General features: G+C 37.3%; 1 protein-coding gene across 1 annotated transcript in view; it reads left to right on the top strand.

Annotated features, from left to right (window-relative positions):
• Positions 1–22,277, top strand: part of USP24 (ubiquitin specific peptidase 24) — a 145,674-nt gene that overhangs the window by 25,197 nt on the left and 98,200 nt on the right. The window contains exons 2-5 of the mRNA XM_025391116.1: positions 12,241–12,406; positions 13,899–13,966; positions 17,754–17,897; positions 18,596–18,718. Coding sequence (XP_025246901.1) covers positions 12,241–12,406; positions 13,899–13,966; positions 17,754–17,897; positions 18,596–18,718 — 501 coding nt within the window. The remainder of the gene's footprint in view (positions 1–12,240; positions 12,407–13,898; positions 13,967–17,753; positions 17,898–18,595; positions 18,719–22,277) is intronic.

The raw sequence follows: 22,277 nt of genomic DNA, 5'->3' as shown, positions 1-22,277 counted from the left end.
GGTTTTGAAATAGTTTGATCTATAATCTTCTTTCTGGAGCACCATTTCCTTTCAACTTCTTCAACTGTGTACACATGTTCGTTCTCACTGCCCATATACCTGGACACCCACAGGCTGGTTTGGCATCCACCAGCCCTTTCTTTACTTTCACATTATCCTGTTCTTTAAAGACAAGAATTGTGTCCATTATCTCTGTCCTCAGCACTGAGCATTTTGTTTGGAGCATAGCACTCTCGATAAATATGTTTTTAATTAATTTAGAATCAGTGACCATTAATGGTTACTTTTGTATCATTTGGATTTGGCATCTAATGAGAAAATAGTAAGTTAAATTACAGAGATCTTACTAAAAGCTGAATACATTATGTCTGTTTGGAGCTATGACATTTTGCAATAGAACAATACTGAGCTGCTTTGTGTATGTCTCTTGGTCAATATGTAGTTTTTGCCAAGGACAGGCTCTACTTAAAGTGATAACTCACAATATCAAACCAACCTAAATATGGGTTCATACTATCCCCCTCTGTGGTTGCTTATCTCTGTGTTTGCAGCACCCTCCTGAAAATGTAGTACTGCTTTGTGTCATTCCTTAACCCTGTGTATAATGTGCGGTTGCTTCCATTTTTAAGACCAAGAATGTTAACTACCTAGGAGGCAGCATGGTATTTTTCACCTGTCAAGTCTTAAATAATATTTTCTTTCATTCTTTCTTTCTTTCTTTCTTTCTTTCTTTCTTTCTTTTGAGATGGAGTCTTGCTCTGTCACCCAGGCTGGAGTGCAGTGGCGCAATCTTGGCTCACCGCAACCTCCACCTCCTAGGTCTGAGCAATTCTCCTGCCTCAGCCTCCCAAGTAGCTGGGATTACAGGTTCCTGCCACCATCCCCAGCTAATTTTTGTATTTTTAGTAGAGACCAGGTTTCGCCATGTTGGTCGGGCTGGTCTCAAACTCCTGACCTCAAGTGATCTGCCCTCCTGAGCCTCCCAAAGTGCTGGGATTACACGCGTGAGCCACTGTGCCTGGCCTTGTATAATAATATTTTTTAATTGCTGTTTTAAAACTAATTGCCATATGTGTTAAATTTTTATTGTAGATCATTAGGTACAACTCTGTGTTTTGCAGTTCTTAGATATATACTCACTTTGTTTAGTGACTATAATCATTGAACTCATTTTTGTGTATCAAGTCATTTAAATAACAGCTTTATTGAGAAAGAATTCTCACACTATAAAGTTCACCCTTTTAAAGTGTGCATTCACAGAGTTGTGCAACTATCACCACCATTTATTTTGAGAATATTTTCATCACCTCCAAAAGAAACCTCATACTCTCTTTTTCTTTCTCCTGCCATTCTGTGGCAAACACCAGTCTGCTTTCTGTGTCTATGGACAGAAATCATACAATATGTGGCCTTTTGTGTCTGGCTTCTTTCACTTAGTATATTTTTGGAGTTCATTAAGAACTGAACTTCAGAACTCATTTTTGTTGAAATTCATCCAACTCACTATGTTCATTCAAAATACTGTAACTTGTGAGTATTTTGTTCATTTTTAGTGCTAAAAAAATACTTTATTGTATGGGTATAACACATGGACATAAAATAGATTGCTCATTCATTCTTTCTGATGGACATTTGGGTAATTTCCAGACCTTTTGGTTGTTAGTAACAGTGCTGCCATGAACACTCGTGTACACATGTTTCGTGTGGACATGTTTCCATTTCTCTTATGAATATTTGTAGGAATGGAATTGTTATGTAATGTGGAAACTTACTAACCTTTGAGGAACTGCCAAACTCTCTTGGAAAGTGGTGGCCCCATTTTATAATCAACCAGCAATGTGTGAAGTTTCCAATTTCTTCACATTCTCACCAATACTTTTTTTTTTTTATTTCCTATCTTTTTTTTTTTTTTTTTTTTTGAGATGGAGTTTCGCTCTTGTTGCCCAGGCTGGAGTGCAATGGCACGATCTCAGCTCACCACAACCTCCGCCTCCCAGGTTTAAGCAATCCTCCTGCCTCAATCCTCCTGCCTCAGCCTCCCTAGTGACTGGGATTACAGGTGCCTGCCACCACACCCAGCTAACTTGTTATATTTTTAGTAGAAACGGAGTTTCATTCTGTTGGCCAGACTGGTCTCGAACTCCTGACCTCAGGCGAGCCACCCGCCTCAGCCTCCCAAAGTGCTGGGATTACAGATGTGACGCACCATGCTTGGCTTCTTTTCTGTCTTTTTGAATTTTAGCCATTCTAGTATGTGTGAAGTGGTATTTTGTGGTTTTGATTTGCATTTTCCTGAAGATGCTTAGCATCTTTTTGTGAACCACTTATATATCTTTTTTGGAGAAACGTTTATCAAATCTTTTGCCCATTTTTATTAGGTTATTTGTCTCTTTATTGAGTTGTAAGGGTTCTTTTTTTTTTTTTAATTCTAGATGCAAATCTCTTATCAGATCTATGATTTGCAAATACTGTTTGTCACTCTGTAGATTCTTTTTTCACTTTCTTAATGGTGACCTTTGATGCACAAAATTTTTATTTTTGATGAAGTTTATTTTTTCTTTGTTGCTTCTGCTTTTCCAAGAAATAATTACCTAATCCAAGGTCATGAAGATTTAGTCTTACGTTACATTGAGTTAGTTTTTGTATGTGGCTTGAGGTGGGGTCGTTTCATTCTTCTGCTTGTGTATATTCAGTTGTCTCAGCACCATTTGTTGAAAAGACTGTCCTTTCTCCATTGGATTACTTTTGTGCCTTTGTCAAAGATTAAGTTGTCTCGTGACTCTTGTTGAAAAATTAATTGACCGTAAATATCAGGTTTTATTTATGAAATCTCAGTTATATTCCATTGATTCATTATGCCAGTACCAGATTGTCTTGATTATTATAGCATTGTAGTAAGTTTTGAAAATGGGAAATGTGAATTCTTGAACTTTGTTACAGTTTTGACTATTCGGGGTTCCTTGTAAATTTTAAAGTTTGTCGTTCTTTGCAAAGAAACTAGCTGGAATTTTGATGCAGATTGTGTTCAATTTGTAGACCAATTTGGGGAATATTGGTATCTTAACAGTTTTAAGTTCCAATCTATGAACATAGGATGTCTTTTTGTTTATTTAGTTATTTTAATTTCTTTCAATGATGCTTTGTAGTTTTCAGTGTACAAATCTTGTACTTCCTATTTTATTTTTTTATGTTACTGTAAATGAAATTATTTTCTTTATTTTAGGATTACCCAGTGTTAGTGTATAGAAATACAGTTGCATTTTGTATATTGATACTGTATTCTGCAACCTTGCTGAACTCATTTATTAATTCTGGTATTTGTTTTGGTGAATTCTTTAGGATTTTCTATGTGCAAAATATGGCATCAGTGAATAGAAGTAGTTTTATTTCGTCCTTTTAAATCTGAATGCCTTTTATTTTTTCTTTTCCTAATTGCCTTGACTAGACACTCGAGTGCAATGTTGAATGGAAGCTGTGAGAGCAGAGATCTTTGTCTCATTCCTGATCTAGAGAAAAGCACTCAGCGTTTCACAGTTAAATATGATGTTCACTGTAGGTGTTTTTATAGATGCCTTTAGTCATGTTGAGGAAGTTCCCCTTTATTTCTAGTTTATTGAGTGTTTTGTCATTGTTTTAAAATCATGGAATGGTGTTGCATTTTGTGAAGTTTTTTCTTGCTTCACTTGAGATGATCTTGTGATTTTTAATGTCCTTTATTCTGTTACTATGGTGTTGTTATATTGATTGGTTTTTTGGGGGGGTTTTTTTGTATGCTAAACCTACCTTGATTCCTGAGATAAGTGCCACTTGGTCATGGGTTAGGATCTTTTTAATATATGTCTGGATTTGGTTTACTGGTTTATTGTTAAGGATTTTTGTGTCACTATTCATAGGGATATTGGTTTGGTGTGTGTGTGTGTCTTTGTACATTATTTTAAAGTGTGATAATATATGCATAACATAACATTTACCATTTTACTCATTTTTAAGTGTACAGTTCTGGGGCATTAAGTACATTTAATTAATCCTTCAGTCCCATCCATCTTCAGAACTACTTCATCTTCCCCAGCTGAAACTCTGTACCCATTACATGCTAACTCCCTATTCCCCGCTTCACCCAACCCTTGGCAACCACCATTCTACTTTCTTCATCTGTGAATTTGATGACTTTAAGTACTTTCATGTAAGTGGAATCATATAATATTTGTTTTTTCTGTGATTGGCTTATTTCACTTGGCGTAATATCTTCAAGATCTTCCATGTTGTAACATGTTATCGGAAATACCTTTTCTTAAAGGCTGGATAATATTTTATTCATTCGTTGATGGACACTTGGGTTGCTTCCACCTTTTGGCTATTGTGAATAATGCAGTTATGAACATGGGAGTACACATACCTGCTCAAGCCTCTTCTTTCGGTTTTTTTGTATGTGTATATCCAGTAGAGTTGCTCAATCATGTGGTAGTTCCATTTAAGTTTTTGAGAAACCTCCATACTGTTATTCACTGTAGGTACACCGTTTTATACTCTTATCAGCAATGTACAAAAGTGCCAGTTTCCCCACATCCTTGCCAACATTTTTTTCTCTATTTTTGATAATGACCATACTAATAGATGTGAAATTTCCCTGTCCATTTTTAATGTCAGGGTAATACTTGCCTCATAAAATAAGTTGGGAAGTGTTCCTTGCTTTTCTATTTTTTGGAAGACTGAAGGATTGATGCTAGTTCTTTAAATGTTTTGTATAATTCACTGGTGGTGTCATCTGGTCCTGGACTTTCCTTTGAGGGAAGTTCTTGATTACAAGTCATTCTTTTCACTTGGTACGGGTCTTCAGATTTTCTGTTTCTTCTTGAGTCAGTTTTGGTGGTTTATGCTTTTCTAGGAAATGTTCATTTCACCTGGGTTCTCTAATTTGTTAGCATACATTTGTTAGTAGTATATCTTATCATATTTATTTTTGTAAGGTCAGTGGTAATGTTTTCTTGGCCTGGCGAGGTGGCTCACACCTGTGATCCCAGAACTTTGAGAGCCTGAGCTGGGAGGTTTACTTGAGCCCAGGAGTGTGAGAACAGCCTGGACAACATAGTGAGTCCCTGTCTCTATAAAAAAAAAAAATCAGAAAAATGAGCCAGTTGTGGTGGGGTGCTTCTGTGGTCCCAGCTACTCAGGAGGCTGAAATGGGAGGTTTGCTTGAGCCTAGAAGGTCGAGGCTGCAGCGAGCCATGATTGTGCCATTGCACTCCAACCTAGATGACAGAGCAAGACCCTGTCTCAAAAATAAATAAAATAAAAAGTGGTAATGTTTTCTCTTTCATTCTTATTATTAAATTTGAATCTTCTCTCTTTTTGTCAGTCTAGTTGAAGGTTTGTCCCTTTTTTTTTTTTAATCTTTTCAAAAAACCAACTTTTGGTTTTGTTTATTATGTATTTTTTAATGTATTTATTTCCACTCTGATCTTTTCTGTTTCCTTCCTTCTGCTCGCTTTGGGTTTAGTTTATTCTTGCTTTTCATGCTTCCTAAGGTGGAAGGTTAGGTTGTTGATTTGAAATCTTTCTTCCTTTGTAATACAGGCATTAACAGTTAAAAATTTCCCTCTAGTGGCCAGACATGATGGCTCACACCTATAATCTCAGCACTTTAGGAGGCTGACCTGGGAGAGTCGCTTGAGCCTAGGAGTTCAAGATCAGCCTGGGCAACAAAATAAAACCTTATTTCTAAAACACAACATAGCCGGGCATGGTGGTATGCAGCCATGGTCCCAGCTACTGGGGAGCTGGGAACTGGGAGGATCCCTTGAGCCCTGGAGGTCAGGGCTGCAGTGGGCTATGATTGTGCCACTGCATTCAGGCCTGGGCAACAGAACAAGACCCCATCTCAAAAAAAAAAAAAAAAAACTCCCCAAACAAACAAATTTCCCTTTAATCACTGCTTTTGCTGTACCCAAAAGTTTTATATTTTAATTTTCATTCATCTCAAAGTGCATTCTTATTTATCTTGTGATTTCTTCTTTTTGCCATTGGTGATTAAGGAATGTGATGTTTAATTTTCATATAGTTTTGAATTTTCCACATTTCCTTCTGCTGTTGATTTTTAATTCCATTGCAGTCAGACAACATATTTGGTACGATTTCAATTCTTTTAAATTTGTTGAGGCCTGTTTTGCAACCTAACATATGCTCTGTCTTGGAGAATATTTCATGTGTACTTGAGAACAATCTGTATTTTACTGTAATTGGGTGGAGAGTTCTGTAAATGTGTTTTAGGTCTAGTTGGTTTATAGTGTTGTTTGAGTATTCTATTTTCTTGTTGATCTTTTGCCTAATTCTAAGGTATTGAAGTCTCCAACTATTATTGTTGGTGTATTTCTCTCTTTAATTCTGTCAAATTTTGCTTCCTGTGTTTTAGATCTCTGTTGTTAGATGCATATGTGTTTATAATTGTTATATCTTCCTGATGGATTAACCTTTTGTCATTACAAAATAGCCTTTCCTGGCCAGGTATGGTGGCTCATGCCTGTAATTCCGGCACTTTGGGAGGCCAAGGCAGGTGGATTGCTTGAGCTCAGGAGTTTGAGACCAGCCTGGATAACATGGCAAAACCCCGTCTCTACAAAAAATACAAAAATTAGCCAGACATGGTGGTGTGTGCCTGTAATCTCAGCCACTTGGGAGGCTGAGTTGAAAGGATCATTTGAGCCTGGGACACAGAGGTTGCAGTGAGCTGAGATTACGTCACTGCACTCCAGCCTAAGTGAGAGAGCCAGACCCTGTCTCAAAAAAAACCCCTAAAGAATGGGGAAAAAACAGCCTTTCTTGTCTCTAGTAACAACTTTTCAGTATCTTTTTTACCCCCAGTGTTATCGTAGTCACCCCAGCTCTCTTTGGTTATTGTTTTTAGGGTATATATTTTTTCATCATTTTATCTTCCTGTTGTATTGACCTTTTTATTATGAAGTGTCTTACTCTCTAGTAATACATTTCTTGCCTTAATGTCTGTTCTGTCTAATACAGCCACTCCAGCTCCCGTGTGTGTGTATGATATCTTTTTACATTCTTTTATTCCAGTCTCTGTATCTTTGTCTAAATTGTCTTTGATGTAAACAGCATATAGTTGTATAATATTTTTTAAAAATTCATTCTGCCAACCTCTGCCTTTTGGTTATTGTCCATTTGCATTTAATATAATTACTGGTAAGACAGGATTTACATTTGCCACTTTGCTGTTATTCTTATCTCTTACATCTTTTTGTTCGTCTGATCCTCCGTTACTCCTGTGTTTTATATTACATACATATTTTCTGGTGTATCATTTTAATTCCCTTGTTTCTTTCACTATATGTATTTTTATTTTCTTCATGGTTGTCCTGGGGATTGCAATTAACATCTCACATTTACAGAGAAGTAACCTTTACTCAGGTTCTTTAAGTATTAACATTTTATCGCATTTGCTTTATTTCTTTCTCTATGTATGTATTTAGATATACAGACATATATAATATGCACGTATGTATAAAATGTGTATTTTGTTGTTCCTGAACTGTTTGAGAATGAATTACATGCCCCTTTACCCGTATACACTTCCTAAAAATGAGGATATTCTCTTAACCTTAGTATATTTATGAAAACCAGGAAATTAACATTGATCCAGTACTAAGTCCTTTGAAGCCAAAAATGTAAAATAAAACACATAGTAATTTCTGTTTTAAGATCCAGTCCAGGATACCATGTTGTGTTTGGTTGTCGTATTTGTCTAGTCTCCTTGTCTTTGGTGACTCTGGCATTTTTTTAGGAATAGAGGCTAGACCATTTTTAGACTATTTTTTGGCCAGGCACGGTGGCTCACGCCTGTAATCCCAGCACTTTGGGAGGCCAAGGCGGGTGGATCCCTTGCGGTCAGGAGTTCGAGACTAGCCTGACCAACATGGCGAAACCCTGTCTCTACTAAAAATACAAAAATGAGCTGGGCATGGTAGTGTGCGCTTGTAGTCCCAGCTACTCGGGAGACTGAGGCACGAAAATCGCTTGAACCCAGGAGATGGAGGCTGCAGTGAGCCAAGATGGTGCCACTGCACTCCAGCCTGGGTGACAAAGTGAGACTGTCTCAAAAAAAATAAAAGACTGTTTTTCACTTTGCGTTATCTCATTGTTAGATTCAGGTTATACATTTTTGGTGGGAATATCAAAGAAGTGAGAATTGTGCTGTTTACAGTGCGCCATATCAGGAGGCACATACTAAGATTTTCCCCCTTGCTCCCCCTTAGATTTAGTATCTGCTAGGTACATTTGACAGTTTCATATGTGGTTTGATTTATTAATTTCTGTAGAAATTAATGATGGATATTCCATAGTAATGAAATATACCCACCTCAGAATCAGCCTGAACAGGCTGCCATAACAAAATACCACAGACTGGGTGGGTTAAACTACAGAAAGTTATTTCCTTACAGTTGGGGCTAGAAGTCCAAAATCAAGAAGTCATTAGAGGCCGGGCACAGTGGCTCACGCCTGCAATCCCAGCACTTTAGGAGGCTGAGGTGGGCAGATCACGAGATCAAGAGATTGAGACCATCCTGGCCAACATGGTGAAACCTCGTCTCTACTAAAAATACAAAAATTAGCCGGGCATGGTGGCGCATGCCTGTAGTCCCAGCTACTTGGGAGGCTGAGGCAGGAGAATCGCTTGAACCCGAGAAGCAGAAGTTGCAGTGAGCCAAGATTGCACCACTACACTCCAGCCTGGCAACAGAGCGAGACTCCGTCTCAAAAAAGAATAAAAATAAAAAAGAAGTCATTAGATTTGGTTTCTGGTGAGGATTCTTTTCTGGGCTGCTTTCTTACTGTGTCCTCAACTGGCCTTTCCTCTGTTCTCTGACAAAGAGGGAGATCTCTGATGTCTCTTCCCCTTCTCATAAAGACACCAGTTTTATTGGATTAGGGCCCTACCCTTATGACCTCATTTAACCTTGTTTATCTCCTTAAAGGTCCTATCTCCAAATGTAGTCACATTGAGAGTTAGGGCTTCAATTGATGACTTGGATTTGGGGGAGTAGACACAATTCACTCCTTAACACTGATGATGCTAGAGGACTTTTGTTTCTTTCACCAAAGAGGCTCTTAGTTTTTATAGCTACTGGGTACATTTGATGATTTTATATATGATTTGATGTATTAACTCCATAGAAATTAATGATAGATACTCCATAGTAATGACATATACCCACTTCAGAATCAGCCCGGTGAAATTTTTTGTTTTTATATGACTTAATTCCACTTCAATCCTAAGGTAATAAATCTAAGCAGTTAGCATGTGTGCAATTTTAAAACTATCCTAAATTTTTTACTATTTGAGTCCCATCAGGTTCCTTTAAGTAAAATTGGCTTACTTATAGTACTTATGAATTAAATGTATTTCTGTAAAGTGTTACACTTTAAAAACTGAATTTTTCCTGTGCATTGTGATTCTAAGCATACTTAATTCATCACCCCCTCCTTCTACCCTTGCCCAATTTACATTGTTGTCTATGCTTAATTACCTTCCGTTTTTTGTTTTATTTAGTTACAAACTTTGGCTGTGGGGGGTAGAAATGTGTTGGATTTCTTTAGATATCATTGATATGGCATTGAAATTAGTTTTCTTCTGTGTTTTATTATTTCTGCTTTATATTTATGGTCTTTTCTTCATTGAGGTTAAACATTATTTTTTAATGGGATTATTTTATTTTGTAATGATTATATAGTAAGTTGTGAGGATATGTAGGTTTTCAAAAACAAACTAGTGTAGGTATTAGGCAATTTGGGGTCCAATTTGCTTTATTACAAATTAGCATAGTGAGAACTGAAGGAAAGTCTGGCAGTTACCCTATTAATCATTGAAGCTTTGTATGGATTATTTTTACATTTAACAATATTTACTAAATATCTGCTTTATGCTAGGTACCAGCTTCTAGAGATACAGAGGTGGTCAAAAATAGATAGGGTCCATGCCCTTAAGCAGCTTGGTCTAGTGAGGGGCAAATATAAATCACAGCTAAATGTAAAATTACACCTGTGAGTAGTGCTGTGAAGGAGAGGTTGAGGATGATTAGGGTATATACTAACTGGAGGAATTTGTCTATTTTAGAAATTCTGGAAAGGCTTCTCAGAAAGAATTAAAGATGTGTAGGAGTTAAGTCGGTTAAAGAGAACAGAAAGATGAGCTCAGGAATAGTGGCGTAAAGCAACCATTTATTGTTCCCATAGATTATGTGGGGAAGGGATTCAGACAGCAGTTTGTCTCTGCTCCATGATGCCGAGAACCTCAGCTGGAAGACTAAGGCTGGAGATGACTTGATGGCTGCAGGCTGGAATCATCTGAAGGCTCCTTCTCTGGCCTTCAGGGGCTGGTTGTCCAAGGAGACCTCAGTGAGACTGTTGGACAAGACAACCATACAGGCCCTCTGCATTTAGCTTGGGTTCCCTCAGGACATGGTGTCCACGTTGTAGGAGGGAGTGTGTCCCGAGAGAGAGCCAGGAGGAAGCTATATTGCCTTTCATGACCTAGGCTTAGACGTGTCTCTTTCTGCTGTATTCTATTCACCGAGGCATGCACCCACACGGTTCTACCCTGGTTCAGATCCAGGGGAAGTAAATGCCACTTTATGGTGAAGAGAGACAAGGTTCTGGAAGAGTATATGTGACCAGGAATACTGCTGTGTCCTTTTGGGAAAATAGCCCAATACATGGAGCATTATGCCTGACAAGAAGCTAAATCCCAGAGAAATGATCTGGAGTGCAAAAAGCTGGAGAGAGTGAGTTAGGGAATAGACCATTCAAGGCCTTGTAAAATATTTTAAACATGATTTAGGCTTATCTTAAGAACAAAGGGAAGCCATGAAGGTTTTAAGCTTAACGTCAGATTAGTGCTTTATGAAGATCGGTATGAAGGGTAAATGTGTGTATGAGGCAGAGGGAGAACAGTTAGGAAGCTGGTGAAGTAATCTAGGCATAAACCAGGGCTAGGTGCTAACTGCGGAGATGGACAAGAGTAGAGGAATTGGAGAGAAATATATGAGGTCCAATCACCAGGTCCTGGGGATGGGGATGGGAGAACAAAGTGTTAAGAATGATCCCCTGGCTTCTGGCTATGCTGCTAGATGAATCTGGTGCCATTCACTGGGATGAAGAACACAAGAAGGGGACCAGGATTTACGGGGAAAGGATCATGAATTTGGTTTGGGGCAAACACTGAATTAGAGAAGTTATCAAGTAGGCAGTTGCCTTTGTGGATCTGAAGCTCAGAGGAGAAGTCTAAGCTGGAGATAGAAATGTATGAGTCATCTACAGCTAGGAGGTAATTGAGATTTGGAGTGTGGATATGGTCAACCAGGGAAATCAACAGGAACAAAAGAGAAGAGGGCTTAGCACTGGGGTTTGAGGAGCTCAAATATTTGATGACTAGGAAGAGGAAAATGTACGAGAAGAGGAGACAGACTATAACACCCAGACCCATGGGAGGAGAACAGAGCGTGTGCTGTTTTAGGAGGCAGGGAAGAGAAGCCAGCATTTCAAGAGGAGGGAATGGACAGAAGGTCAAATACTCCTGAGAGGTAAGGTTAGGACTGAGACATAATTGGATTTAATGAAATAAAGTTCAGTGGTGGCCTTAACAGTAGCCATTTTGGAGAATAGGGAATCTGGAATCCAGATTGGGGTGTTGTCAGGAATGAGTTGGTGGTGTGGAGATGAAAATGGCAAATATAGATGCCTCTTTGAAGAATTTATCCCCTCAGTGAGAAAAGAGAGGTGAGAACAGGAGGGCTGTTGATGAAGGCAAGCATTTGATATTTTATCATGAGAAATGGACAGTTTTTTTTTTTTTTTTTTTTTTAGAGAGACAGGGTCTCACTCTGTTGCCTAGGCTGGTCTTGAACTCCTGAGCTCAAGTGATCCTCCCGCCTTGGGCTCCCAAAATGCTAGGGTTACAGGCATGAGCACCGTGTCCGGCCTGGACAGTTCATTTTTAAAGAAAGAGATGAGGTCACCTTCTGAGAGAGCAAATAGCCATGCCAGAATGATAAAAGTTGAGAATATATGAGATATTCTTGGCGAAAGATGTGATTACAAGAAAGAAAGGTGGAATCCACGCTATTGATATTAATAGCTACCATTGATTAAGTATCCGCTCTGTGTTACATAGGAAGTTTTTAGAGTAATCACTAATTAGTTTATTTGCTTTTTTTCATAATCCCTTTTCGTCAGAAGAATGATGAAAATGGAAACTGCTCAGGGGAAGGAATTGAATTCCCTACAACAAATTTATATGAGCTGGAAAGCCGTGTTTTGACTGATCATTGGTCCATCCCTTACAAGCGAGAAGAATCACTAGGCAAATGCCTGTTGGCATCTACCTACCTAGCAAGGCTTGGTAAGTTTTCAGACCTCAGAACACATGAGTATATTTGTTTCATAGAATGCCTGAGTTTAATCTTAGCTTTTGTTGTTGCCTAGCTGTGTGATATTGGACAGATCATTTTTCTCTTAGTCTTTGCTTATCTCCTGCAGAAGGAAAGCTTTGAGCTAAATTGTTTTCTTCTACCTTCGATAGTGTATAAGATTATTTAAAATATAATTGAAAAACTTAATGGAAATTGAAATTAACTTTTTCCACAGAAGCTTGGAGCACTTTAAGCCTCAATTCAACAGCTTTTTTTCTTTTAAGAGAAGAAAGTAATATTTAACACACTTGTGCTTATTAAGTGGCTGACATTGTTTTAAGCTTTATAAATATCAAGCTATTAAAATAATAAAATATGATTAGGTTGGAAGAGTGGGTGTCAGTATGAACACCTGTACTAAAAAAGAGAAAATAACTTATTTTTCATATTGAATTCAGTTATGAAATGAATATGGCCACAATATGGTGTATTTCTGACTGGCTTCTCAGCAGTAGCATTTGTTGAGTGCCTGTTAGGATCTAGGTACTATGCTAGGCAGTGGGTCTGAAAAAAAAGAAAGTATGTTTAGCAGTATTCCCAATGATAAGCAGAATCCATTATTGAGTTTAATAAAGAAATGTACTTTTTCCAAAAGATGATTTTACAGGAAATTCATTCATTCACTTAGCAAGTATTTATCTCTTACTATGTGAATTGTGCCAAACACAAATCTGTATAACGGAGTTCATTGGTTTGTTTTAGGGAAGAAGAGTGACTTAGGCATTTATTGCAAATATTTGTGTGGTTTGTTTTTTTGTTGTTGTTGGTTTTTGATTTTTGATTTTTGAGACAGGGTTGCTCAGGCTGCAGTGCAATGGCATAGTCATGGCTCACTGCAGCCTCAACCTCCCAGGCTCAAGTGATCCTCCCACCTCAGCCCCCCAAGTAGCTGGGACAACAGGCAAGCACCTCCACGCCCAGCTTTTTATTTTCTGTAGGGATGGGGTTTCACTGTGTTGCCCAGGCTGGTCTCAAACCCTTTGGCTCAAGTGATCCTCTTGCCTCAACCTCCCGAAGTTCTGGGATTAGAAAATATTTGTGTTTCTGTAGAACTTCTTAGGAAATACTAATGGCTAGTAAGTAGCTGCTATTGGTGTTTTATTAGCTATTTAATCAGATCATTGAAGTTACTCTGACATGGGAATATAAGTTCAACCATTTCAGTTCAATTGGTATTTATTTAATCTAATGCTGTGGTTATTTCTCAGCCTTTCCTTCATCAAAGGTATATATTCTACTTCTAATAATTTCTTAAGAATTAAGTTTCCTATGACATAGTTCCATGTGTATGAATTTAGAATGATGTGTATGATTTTTACGAACTACCAAAGAACTAAATAAAGTATATTATTTCATTAATTTTACTAAGGTCTTTCTGAGTCTGACCTAAATAAAGTATATTATTTCATTCATTTTACTAAGGTCTTTCCGAGTCTGATGAGAATTGTAAAAGGTTTATGGATAGATGTATGCCTGAAGCATTTAAAAAGGTAAGAAAAACGTGCTGATGTGATATTTTGTGTGTGTTGGGGAGCAGGGGTGAAGGAAGAGAAACTTTTTGTTTTTAGTTTTGTATGTATAAGACCGGTTTATGAATCTTGTTCAACTGAGGAATCTTTTAATATGAAAAACAGAGCTCTGAATTTGGGGCTTATAAATGATTTATCTCTTTTATATTGTCCACATGTGTCTTTGGTTAAATATAACTTTTATTAATAATAAATACTTCCTACTATTTAATTGCTAAATAATAGGTTAAGACTTAATTATACGAGGATATTGCACATCTTAGTAAACAAGGACTTGTGGCACTTAGAACTAAGACAGTATATACTTATCAAAATATGAGCCGCTTTAAGTGTGTGAGACAGGAGAAGACCTTTTAAACTACTGAAAGATTGACTAGGTGTTCTCACTGACAGAATAGCATGCATAAGGCACCATTTCTATTAGAGCCAGAGTGATACACTTGCTTCCATTCAGGTCACATCTCTTAGAAAGCAATGTTTCTTAACAATAGGAATAGGAGATCACAAGAATTGTGTTTCTAAAAGCAGACTGAATCAGCCTCCCTTTTTAGTAGGTGAGTCTTGAATCCTCATTAGAGCAAGGACTGTGTCTGTTAACATACTGCCATTTCCCCCAGCATATAACTAAGTGCCTAGCTCATAGAAAGAGCTCAGAAAAGTTTCAATGAATGATTCTTTTGCTGGCTTAACTTCTGGATTTTGACGTCCATTTTTGTCCAATATGCAAATAAGTCCCTAGAACTACAGATGGGTAATGTTTGTGTTTATCTTAAGACCCAATAAGGCTGGGTGCGGTTGCTCACGCCTGTAATCCCAGCACTTTGGGAAGCCGAGGCAGGCAGATCACGAGGTTAGGAGTTCGAGACCAGCCTGGCCAACATAGTGAAACCCCATCTCTACTAAAAATGCAAAAAATTAGCTGGGCATGGTGGGTGGGCACCTATAATCCCAGCTACTCAGGAGGCTGAGGCAGGAGAATCTCTTGAACCCAGGAGGTGGAGGTTGCAGTGAGCTGAGATCACGCCATTGCACTCCAGCCCACATGACAGTGGGAGACTCCGTCTCAGAAAAACAAAGAAAAAAAAAAGACCCAGTAAAACAAACAGTTCATTTGCAAATAGTTATTCCCAACTGCATTTTGGTAGATAGAACCTCCCTTGATTCAAGCCTTAAAAAATAATAAAATTAATTTTAGAAGCAAAAGTAGCTTCATTTTTTAAAAAATTGGAGAAATCTTTTCAAATTGCCATTTGGGCAAACATTATATGAAATCAAGATTTACCTTCATTTTAGATTAGGTCATCTATCAATTTGTAGTTTAAAATAATTTTAAGCTTTTAAGAATTATAGCAGCTTTTTAAAAATCCAAAATTGGCTAGTCTAAGTGCTTCACACTATAATCCCAGCACTTTGGGAGGCCAAAAGTGGGAGGACATCTTGAGGTCAGGAGTTTAAGACCAGCCTGGGCAACATAGTGAGACCCCTGTCTCTACAAAATTTAAAAAAATTAGAAATAGCAAAATTGTTATATTGTAACATATTGTGACACATATCACAGTGGATACATAAACTTAAAAGGAAAAGTGTATTCAGAGTTGTGGAAAAAGGGCTTATTCAAGGTTGAGGATCTCCAGATCCAGAAATCCCTGTATCCAGTCCATTCACCAGCAAGTTGCATATTTGGAATATAATACTCTAACTCTATACAGAGATACTTCAGAAAACTGTTTTGTCTCATGCCTTCACCTGTTAGTAGCAGTGTAATAAATGGTCACATGGTCGGTCGTTTTTCTGTAAAACTATGAGTACAAAGGTATCCTGCCTTATGTTATTCAGTTCTGTTAAGGTAAAAATATTAAATTCTCTTGCACTTTAGAGCTATTAAAAAGGTTCTCCTCCCCGTCAATTAGGCATACTTTCTTTTATTACATCAGAAGAGCTAGAGTTCTGTGTACCTTTAGGCTTGTCTGCCAGAAAACTCAGTAGGATCTGATATAATTGGTACTACTTCCCTAGCTGTGTTTCCTGGTTGGGTGACCATCCCTCTCCCCAATTCCCCAGGCTTTTCTCACGAGCTGCCGCACGTTTTCTTTTAGAAGTGAGGGTGTGAATGATAGGTGATTACATGAATAAGGTGCCCAAAGGAGCTTTGTTGTCATTTCCACCTTCTTCACCTTTTACCTTCAGGCTAGCCTGGATTTTTTACTAGCATATTCAGGCAGAGAAGATAATTCAGGTTTGGCCATAGTGCATGGTTATTAGTGTGTGCATCTTCTCCACGAGGTACTGCCTCCCTTTCCCTGTCTCTTCCAGAATGTAGGCAGAATTGCATTTTCAAAGTGAAAAATGAACAAATGGAATGGCGCCAGAGGGATTGCTGCTTAATCCACATACATTTTCATTTTGTAGTCACTTGAAGCTTTTTAATTGGTAATCTCTGCTTTGTTTTGCTTTATTATTTATTTTTTAACTATAGAAGGAAGATGTAGTCAGGCAAAAAAAAAATTCTGCAAAAAATAGTAACTCATTGGTTTACATAAAATCAGTCTTATGACTTTTGCTAATTTGAGCAAATAGTGTGGCTAATTAGTATTTAGAAAATCTGGAACTGAGGTTTTTCTCTGCAGCTATTACAGTTTGGGCTCTTCCAGCCTACTCTTTTTAAAGAGATTCTCAGTAAGGCCAAGATGAAATTTTTGTTACATAGTATTTTACCTTTGAAAAATCTTACAAAAACATGAAACCACCATACCAATTTAAGTGAAATCCTTTGCTTTTTCATTTCTTGTTCTGGCATTTGTTCTACACTTCCCCAAAGACCAGAAGACTGAGAATTAGGGGCATCCAATTTCTCTGCTTTTTAAGGAATCTAAGAAGGTATCTAATTATAAGATTTGTACCATTGTTTTATATTTGATGTTTATGTTTAAGAAACATAGCTACAAAGTAAACAGTTTAATGTCTTAAAACTTAGAGCTATTTTAGATTTGCTTAAACAGTTAAAAAATTAAATATTATTTTGTACATGCCAAAAAGGAAAATGTAAGCCAAATAAACTGTTACGATATTTCTAAGACTTCTTTTTTCACATTCTGAGTCCTGCTGTCATCTAATCAACAGGTAGAAAAAAATTATCCTATTTCTGAGATGTTAAAAAATGTTAAAAGGATATGTATGGTAGAATCCATGCAATACAGCATTCATTTCTTAGGTTCCGGAAATATTAATATGGATAGCCAGCCATCAAGATATATTAATAATGCCTTACCATTTGTAAAATGTTTCATGTTTGTTATACCTTTTAATCCTCATAGCATTTGTGTGAAGTGGGTAGGAGTTAGGCCTCTTTAGAGTTGAGAGAACTGAACCTTTGAGAACTCAGGTAAATTTGTTCGAGGCCACACAGCTAGAAAACAGTAATACTGGAATTGATCTCAGATTTTTACCTTGCTCTGTACCACGTGACCTCCCCTTGTAATTATGAAAAGTAGAGAACCAAATAAAATTTTTATTTTAAACCAAGTGCTTTAATGCAAGAGAATTAAAATTCAAAAGCAAAACTCTGTATTGACTTTGAAATAAATGGGCAAGTAGATGAACTACAGCTGTGGGTCTTTTAAAAGCCAATCATATGCATAAAAAAGTATTTTCATCATAATCTCTCAGTTATTTGAGATGGACCTGATAAACTGTAGATTTATTTTCTTTTTTCAAGTTAGACTCTAGACTGCCCTGTATGTTTTTATAGCTCCTGACATCAAGTGCTGTTCACAAGTGGGGTACTGAAATTCATGAAGGAATTTACAACATGTTGATGCTGCTAATAGAACTGGTTGCAGAGAGAATAAAACAAGATCCAATTCCCATTGGTCTCCTGGGTGTGCTTACAATGGTATAGTATCTCTAAAATTAAGTACTTTATATTTTGATTTTGTTTAAAATACTTGCTGTTCTCTGACTTGTAATTAATAATGAGTGATAATGATTTTGTCATTAAGGATATTAGCTGTTAGGATCCTTTGTCTTTATTTTAAAAGCAGAGCAACCATCTTGTGTTCTCAGTTTGAAAGAAGTACTTTTCTAATTTTAATGGGTTTTTCTACTTATAGAATGATTAAATTCCTTTCTCTTACCTCTCCCTGATTATTCATGTCTTAAGTACTTTTATATGGAGTGTTCATATAGATGTAGTTTGGTTTCTGGCCTTTTCCCCCAACAGGTAACAGTAGCTGCATGAAGAAGGGACCCGCATATTTTCCCCTCCTGACTTCTGCCTTCAGTGCCTCTGTTGCTCATCTCATCCCCGGTAGCCCTAGCACACCTGGGGCATTGGCATCACACTGCCTTGAGTCAGACCTCTCATCCTGTTACCTCCTCCTCTTCCTTCACAGTGAACACTGAACAGGACAGGAGAAAAGCACATTAGTTCTTAGTGCCTCTGCTCTAGCTAAGGCATATGCTTTCGGTGTATTCTTGAAAGATTCCATTAATGAGGGGAGTCCAAGGCTATATTTTTATCTTCTTTTCTAATGCTAATATGTGTTGCTATAGAAATAGATAATAATGTTTCTCTGTTCTCTTTGAATCTAGGCTTTCAATCCTGATAATGAATACCATTTTAAGAACAGAATGAAAGTGTCTCAAAGGAATTGGGCAGAAGTGTTTGGAGAGGGAAATATGTTTGCTGTTTCACCTGTATCCACTTTCCAAAAGGTAAACATAGTTTAGTTTCATCTTTTTATAGAAAAATGTGTTGAAAAAGAAGATTTTTCTGTGCTATAAAAAAGAGAATTTACATGGGAAGATTAAAACAATCTGAAAAATGACAAATATCCCATCTGGCTCATAAAATTTTTTTTTTTCAGATAGTGCATAATTTTTCCATAGCTGTTAACTAATATCACGAAGAATTTTATAGGTTTGAAATGATGTTTAGTAAAATGAGAAATGTCTTTAGTGTCATATATGGGATTATCAGAACCCCAGTTTAATTGGTGTTCCAGTTTCTTAGAGTTGAGAGACTAGAACATTTAAAATGATTAATTGTACCTAGAAAAAATAATCTAGTAGTTAATCTCATATATAATTTTCTTTTGAACTTCATACTCATTAAAACTTGCTTTTTCAGGCCTGGAAACAATATATTGTATATCAAAAGACTACAGTCTGCCAGTAAGAGTATACTCACAAGAAGTACATAATCTAAACAATCCTCTGGTTAAAACGCTGTTTGGTTTCAGAAACAGTTGAAAGAAGTTGAGTTTAATCAATAGAAAACTTGTTCATTGCTTTAGTGGAAGCAGAGGTTTAGGTCAACAATCATTTATTTAACATTTACTATATGTCTGGCATTATTCTAAGTTTGAGATGTTAAACATAAGTATACAGTCCTGTCTTTTAATATAAAGAGTAATAAGATGTCATTACTAGCTTGTAGCATAGTGGAGGAAATATGAAAACAAAAAAATGACAGCATGATGAACAGTAGGTGGAATTATAATAATATGTACTGTGCATAGAATCCAGGGGAAGGAGTAGTTATTGCCACCTTGGGGAGTCAGACAGTTCCCCAGAGAGGAGGAAAAAGTTGAGGGGCAAGGGCAGTGAATATGTACTTTGGAATTTAATCCTCACAGCGGCTCTTTGAGTTGGGTACTATTTTTACCCCTATTTCATAGGTGAGAACTGAAATAGACAGAAGTGAAGTACTTGCCCAAGTCCGCATACCTAGTTACAGGGAGAACCCATGCAGGCAGCTAGTCTGTGTTCTTTAACCATATGCAGTACTGCCTCCCCAAATGCTAAACTCTTCTCTTCATATGCGTTGTGAAGATCAAGTGACAAAGATACATAGAAATAATGAACATGGTGGTTCACTGTAGTGAGTGCTCAGCAGATGTTCATTCTCTTTTTTCACTTTACGTATGCATCTGCTGAGACCCAGAAAGGTGCAGTCTTTGTGTTTCATCTCATTACCACAGAGGAATTCTCTCTCCTCTGGATCCCCTCTCCTCTTGCCTTCTCCAGCGTATTCCTCCTTTAGCTTTCTATTATTTCTTTGGTATCCTCGATCTTTCCCTCATTTTTGGGATTGTTACCCTTTTATGCAACATGATCTAGTATTTCCCATCTTTAAATATTCTGCCTTTAATATCATACCCCTCTGTAGTTTCAGCATGGTCCTCTGCTCCCCTTCCCAACCAGACCTGAAGATTCCATGTCCTCCCTCTCAGTTTTCTTTCAGTGGTTATCCTAAAATTTTAACTTAATAAACAAAATCTAAATTTCACTAGTATCTTTCTCCTCCTTGAGCAGTACATAAAGACCTTATAACGTTGCATGTGCTCGCTCCCCTCTTAAATGATTCATTACCTCTTTGTCTTACTTGTGCATTGTCCTAGTCCCCTCCTGTCATTTTTTACCCAGTAAAGTCAATAGTGCATTCTATAAACAATCCTTTAGTAAGGTTCTGTTTGTGGATAAGTCTTGATTTTTGATGACCTGAACTTTATTTCCCATTCCTTGAAGTGTGTATTTTCACTGGGTTCAAAAGTCTAGATGATATTTCTTTTCTCTCAGAACATTAAAATGCCATTTCACTGTCTTGTGGCTTTGATTATTGCTGTGGAGAAGTTGGCTATTGATCTGACTGTGGTTTTTTTATTAGAAGTCTGCCTTTCCTCCATGGCTGTATTTTGAAATCTTTTCTTTCTCTTTGATGTTTGTAAATTTGACTCTAATGTGATTAACCGTGGTATTCTTTTTATTTATTTTGCTTCAGATTCATTGGGCTTCTGAATCTAGGGTTAATGTCTACGTCAATTCTGGAAATTTCTCAGCCTTTATCTTTTAAAATGTTCCCTCTTCCCCATTAGTCTCTCTTCTTCTGAAACTTGATTGGATACATGTTAGACTGACTCATTCTGTCCTCCATGTCCCTTAACTCCTTTTCACATTTTCCATCTTTTTATCTCCTTGTGTTGCATTTGTGCTTTTTTCCAGATCTATAGCAGTACAGTTCACTGATTTTTTTTATTTGTATCTAATCTGCTGTTTAACTTGTTTATTTAAGTCTTTAATTTCAGTTACTGAATTTTTCATTTATATAAATTTTGTTTGTTTGTTTTTGACTCCATTTAATTTTGTATTGTCTCATGTTCTTAACTCATATTTTCAATCCCTAATTTGTTTAATACTTTATATTCTGTGTCTGATACCTGCTTTACTCACTCGCTTTGTGTATGTATGTAGGTGTGTAGAAATGTACTTATACTTATTTGTTTGTTCATTTTTCTATGAACTCATGTTTCTTCGCATTTAATCTAGGAGTGGGCAGTTTGAGGCCTAAGCTGAAAGTTGTTTCTTCCAAAAAGGATTTACTTTTACTTCTTCCGGGTACCTGGAAGCACTACATTTTGTGACCATTTTAGAATAAATTATCAGCTTAGGGTTTTTGAGACCATAACGTCAGTGTGAATTTGAGCAGTAAAGCCATATAAGGGCAATTCTGTGGTTATGAATTCTTGGAGAATTTTTTTTCTCTTTTTAGGCGTCCTTATTTTCTCTTTCCACAGGTAAATCTATATCAGTTCATCTGACACCAAGGATGTAGCCCTTTAGTTCCAGCTTTATGTTACAGTACCCTCTGAGTCACCCTGTACCACCTGGGATTGGTGTCCTTTTTCTCCTGCAAATGGAAGCTCATGGTCACCAGGGCTCTGCACTTGCCTGTGGGTGAAGCTGGCTTCAGAGCCTTCCTGCCTGCCTCACAGGATTCCTGCTTTCTCTTTGTTTTAAGCTTCTGAGCTTTTTTCTTTTCTTTTTTTGTCAACTCAGCTGTATGTTTTAAAATATTGTATGTTTTTATCCAGTAGTATTATTTTTAGTTGGAGAGCCATTTAGGATACCTAGATAGAAGTCTACTAAATTTTCAGGGCATTCCATTCTGCCTTCGTCCACCATCTACTGAAATCATTCTCATTAAGGCACCAACACCTCTCCATGTTTCCAGATTGGAAAGAAATGTCCCTTGACCCCATCAACAGCACTGGTCCCAGTTGTTCTCTTCTTGGAGATGTTTCTTGCTTGGCTTTCAGGATCTACAGTGCCTTGTGTTTCTGCTTGCCCCCAAGCCATGTTTCCACTGTTGACTCCTTCACCTTTATCCAGTTTTCTTCAGTGCTTCCTCTCTTTATTCACTATACTTTCTCTAATGAATTTAAATGTCATATTTCTGCCGACGGGCCTCCAATTTATATCTCTGTGGCCCAAA

Source organism: Theropithecus gelada, chromosome 1 (genome assembly GCF_003255815.1).
Source record: "Theropithecus gelada isolate Dixy chromosome 1, Tgel_1.0, whole genome shotgun sequence".
NCBI lineage: Eukaryota > Metazoa > Chordata > Mammalia > Primates > Cercopithecidae > Theropithecus > Theropithecus gelada.
The sequence above is the reverse complement of the archived record's forward strand: the minus strand, read 5'-3'. Positions and strand labels throughout refer to the sequence as shown.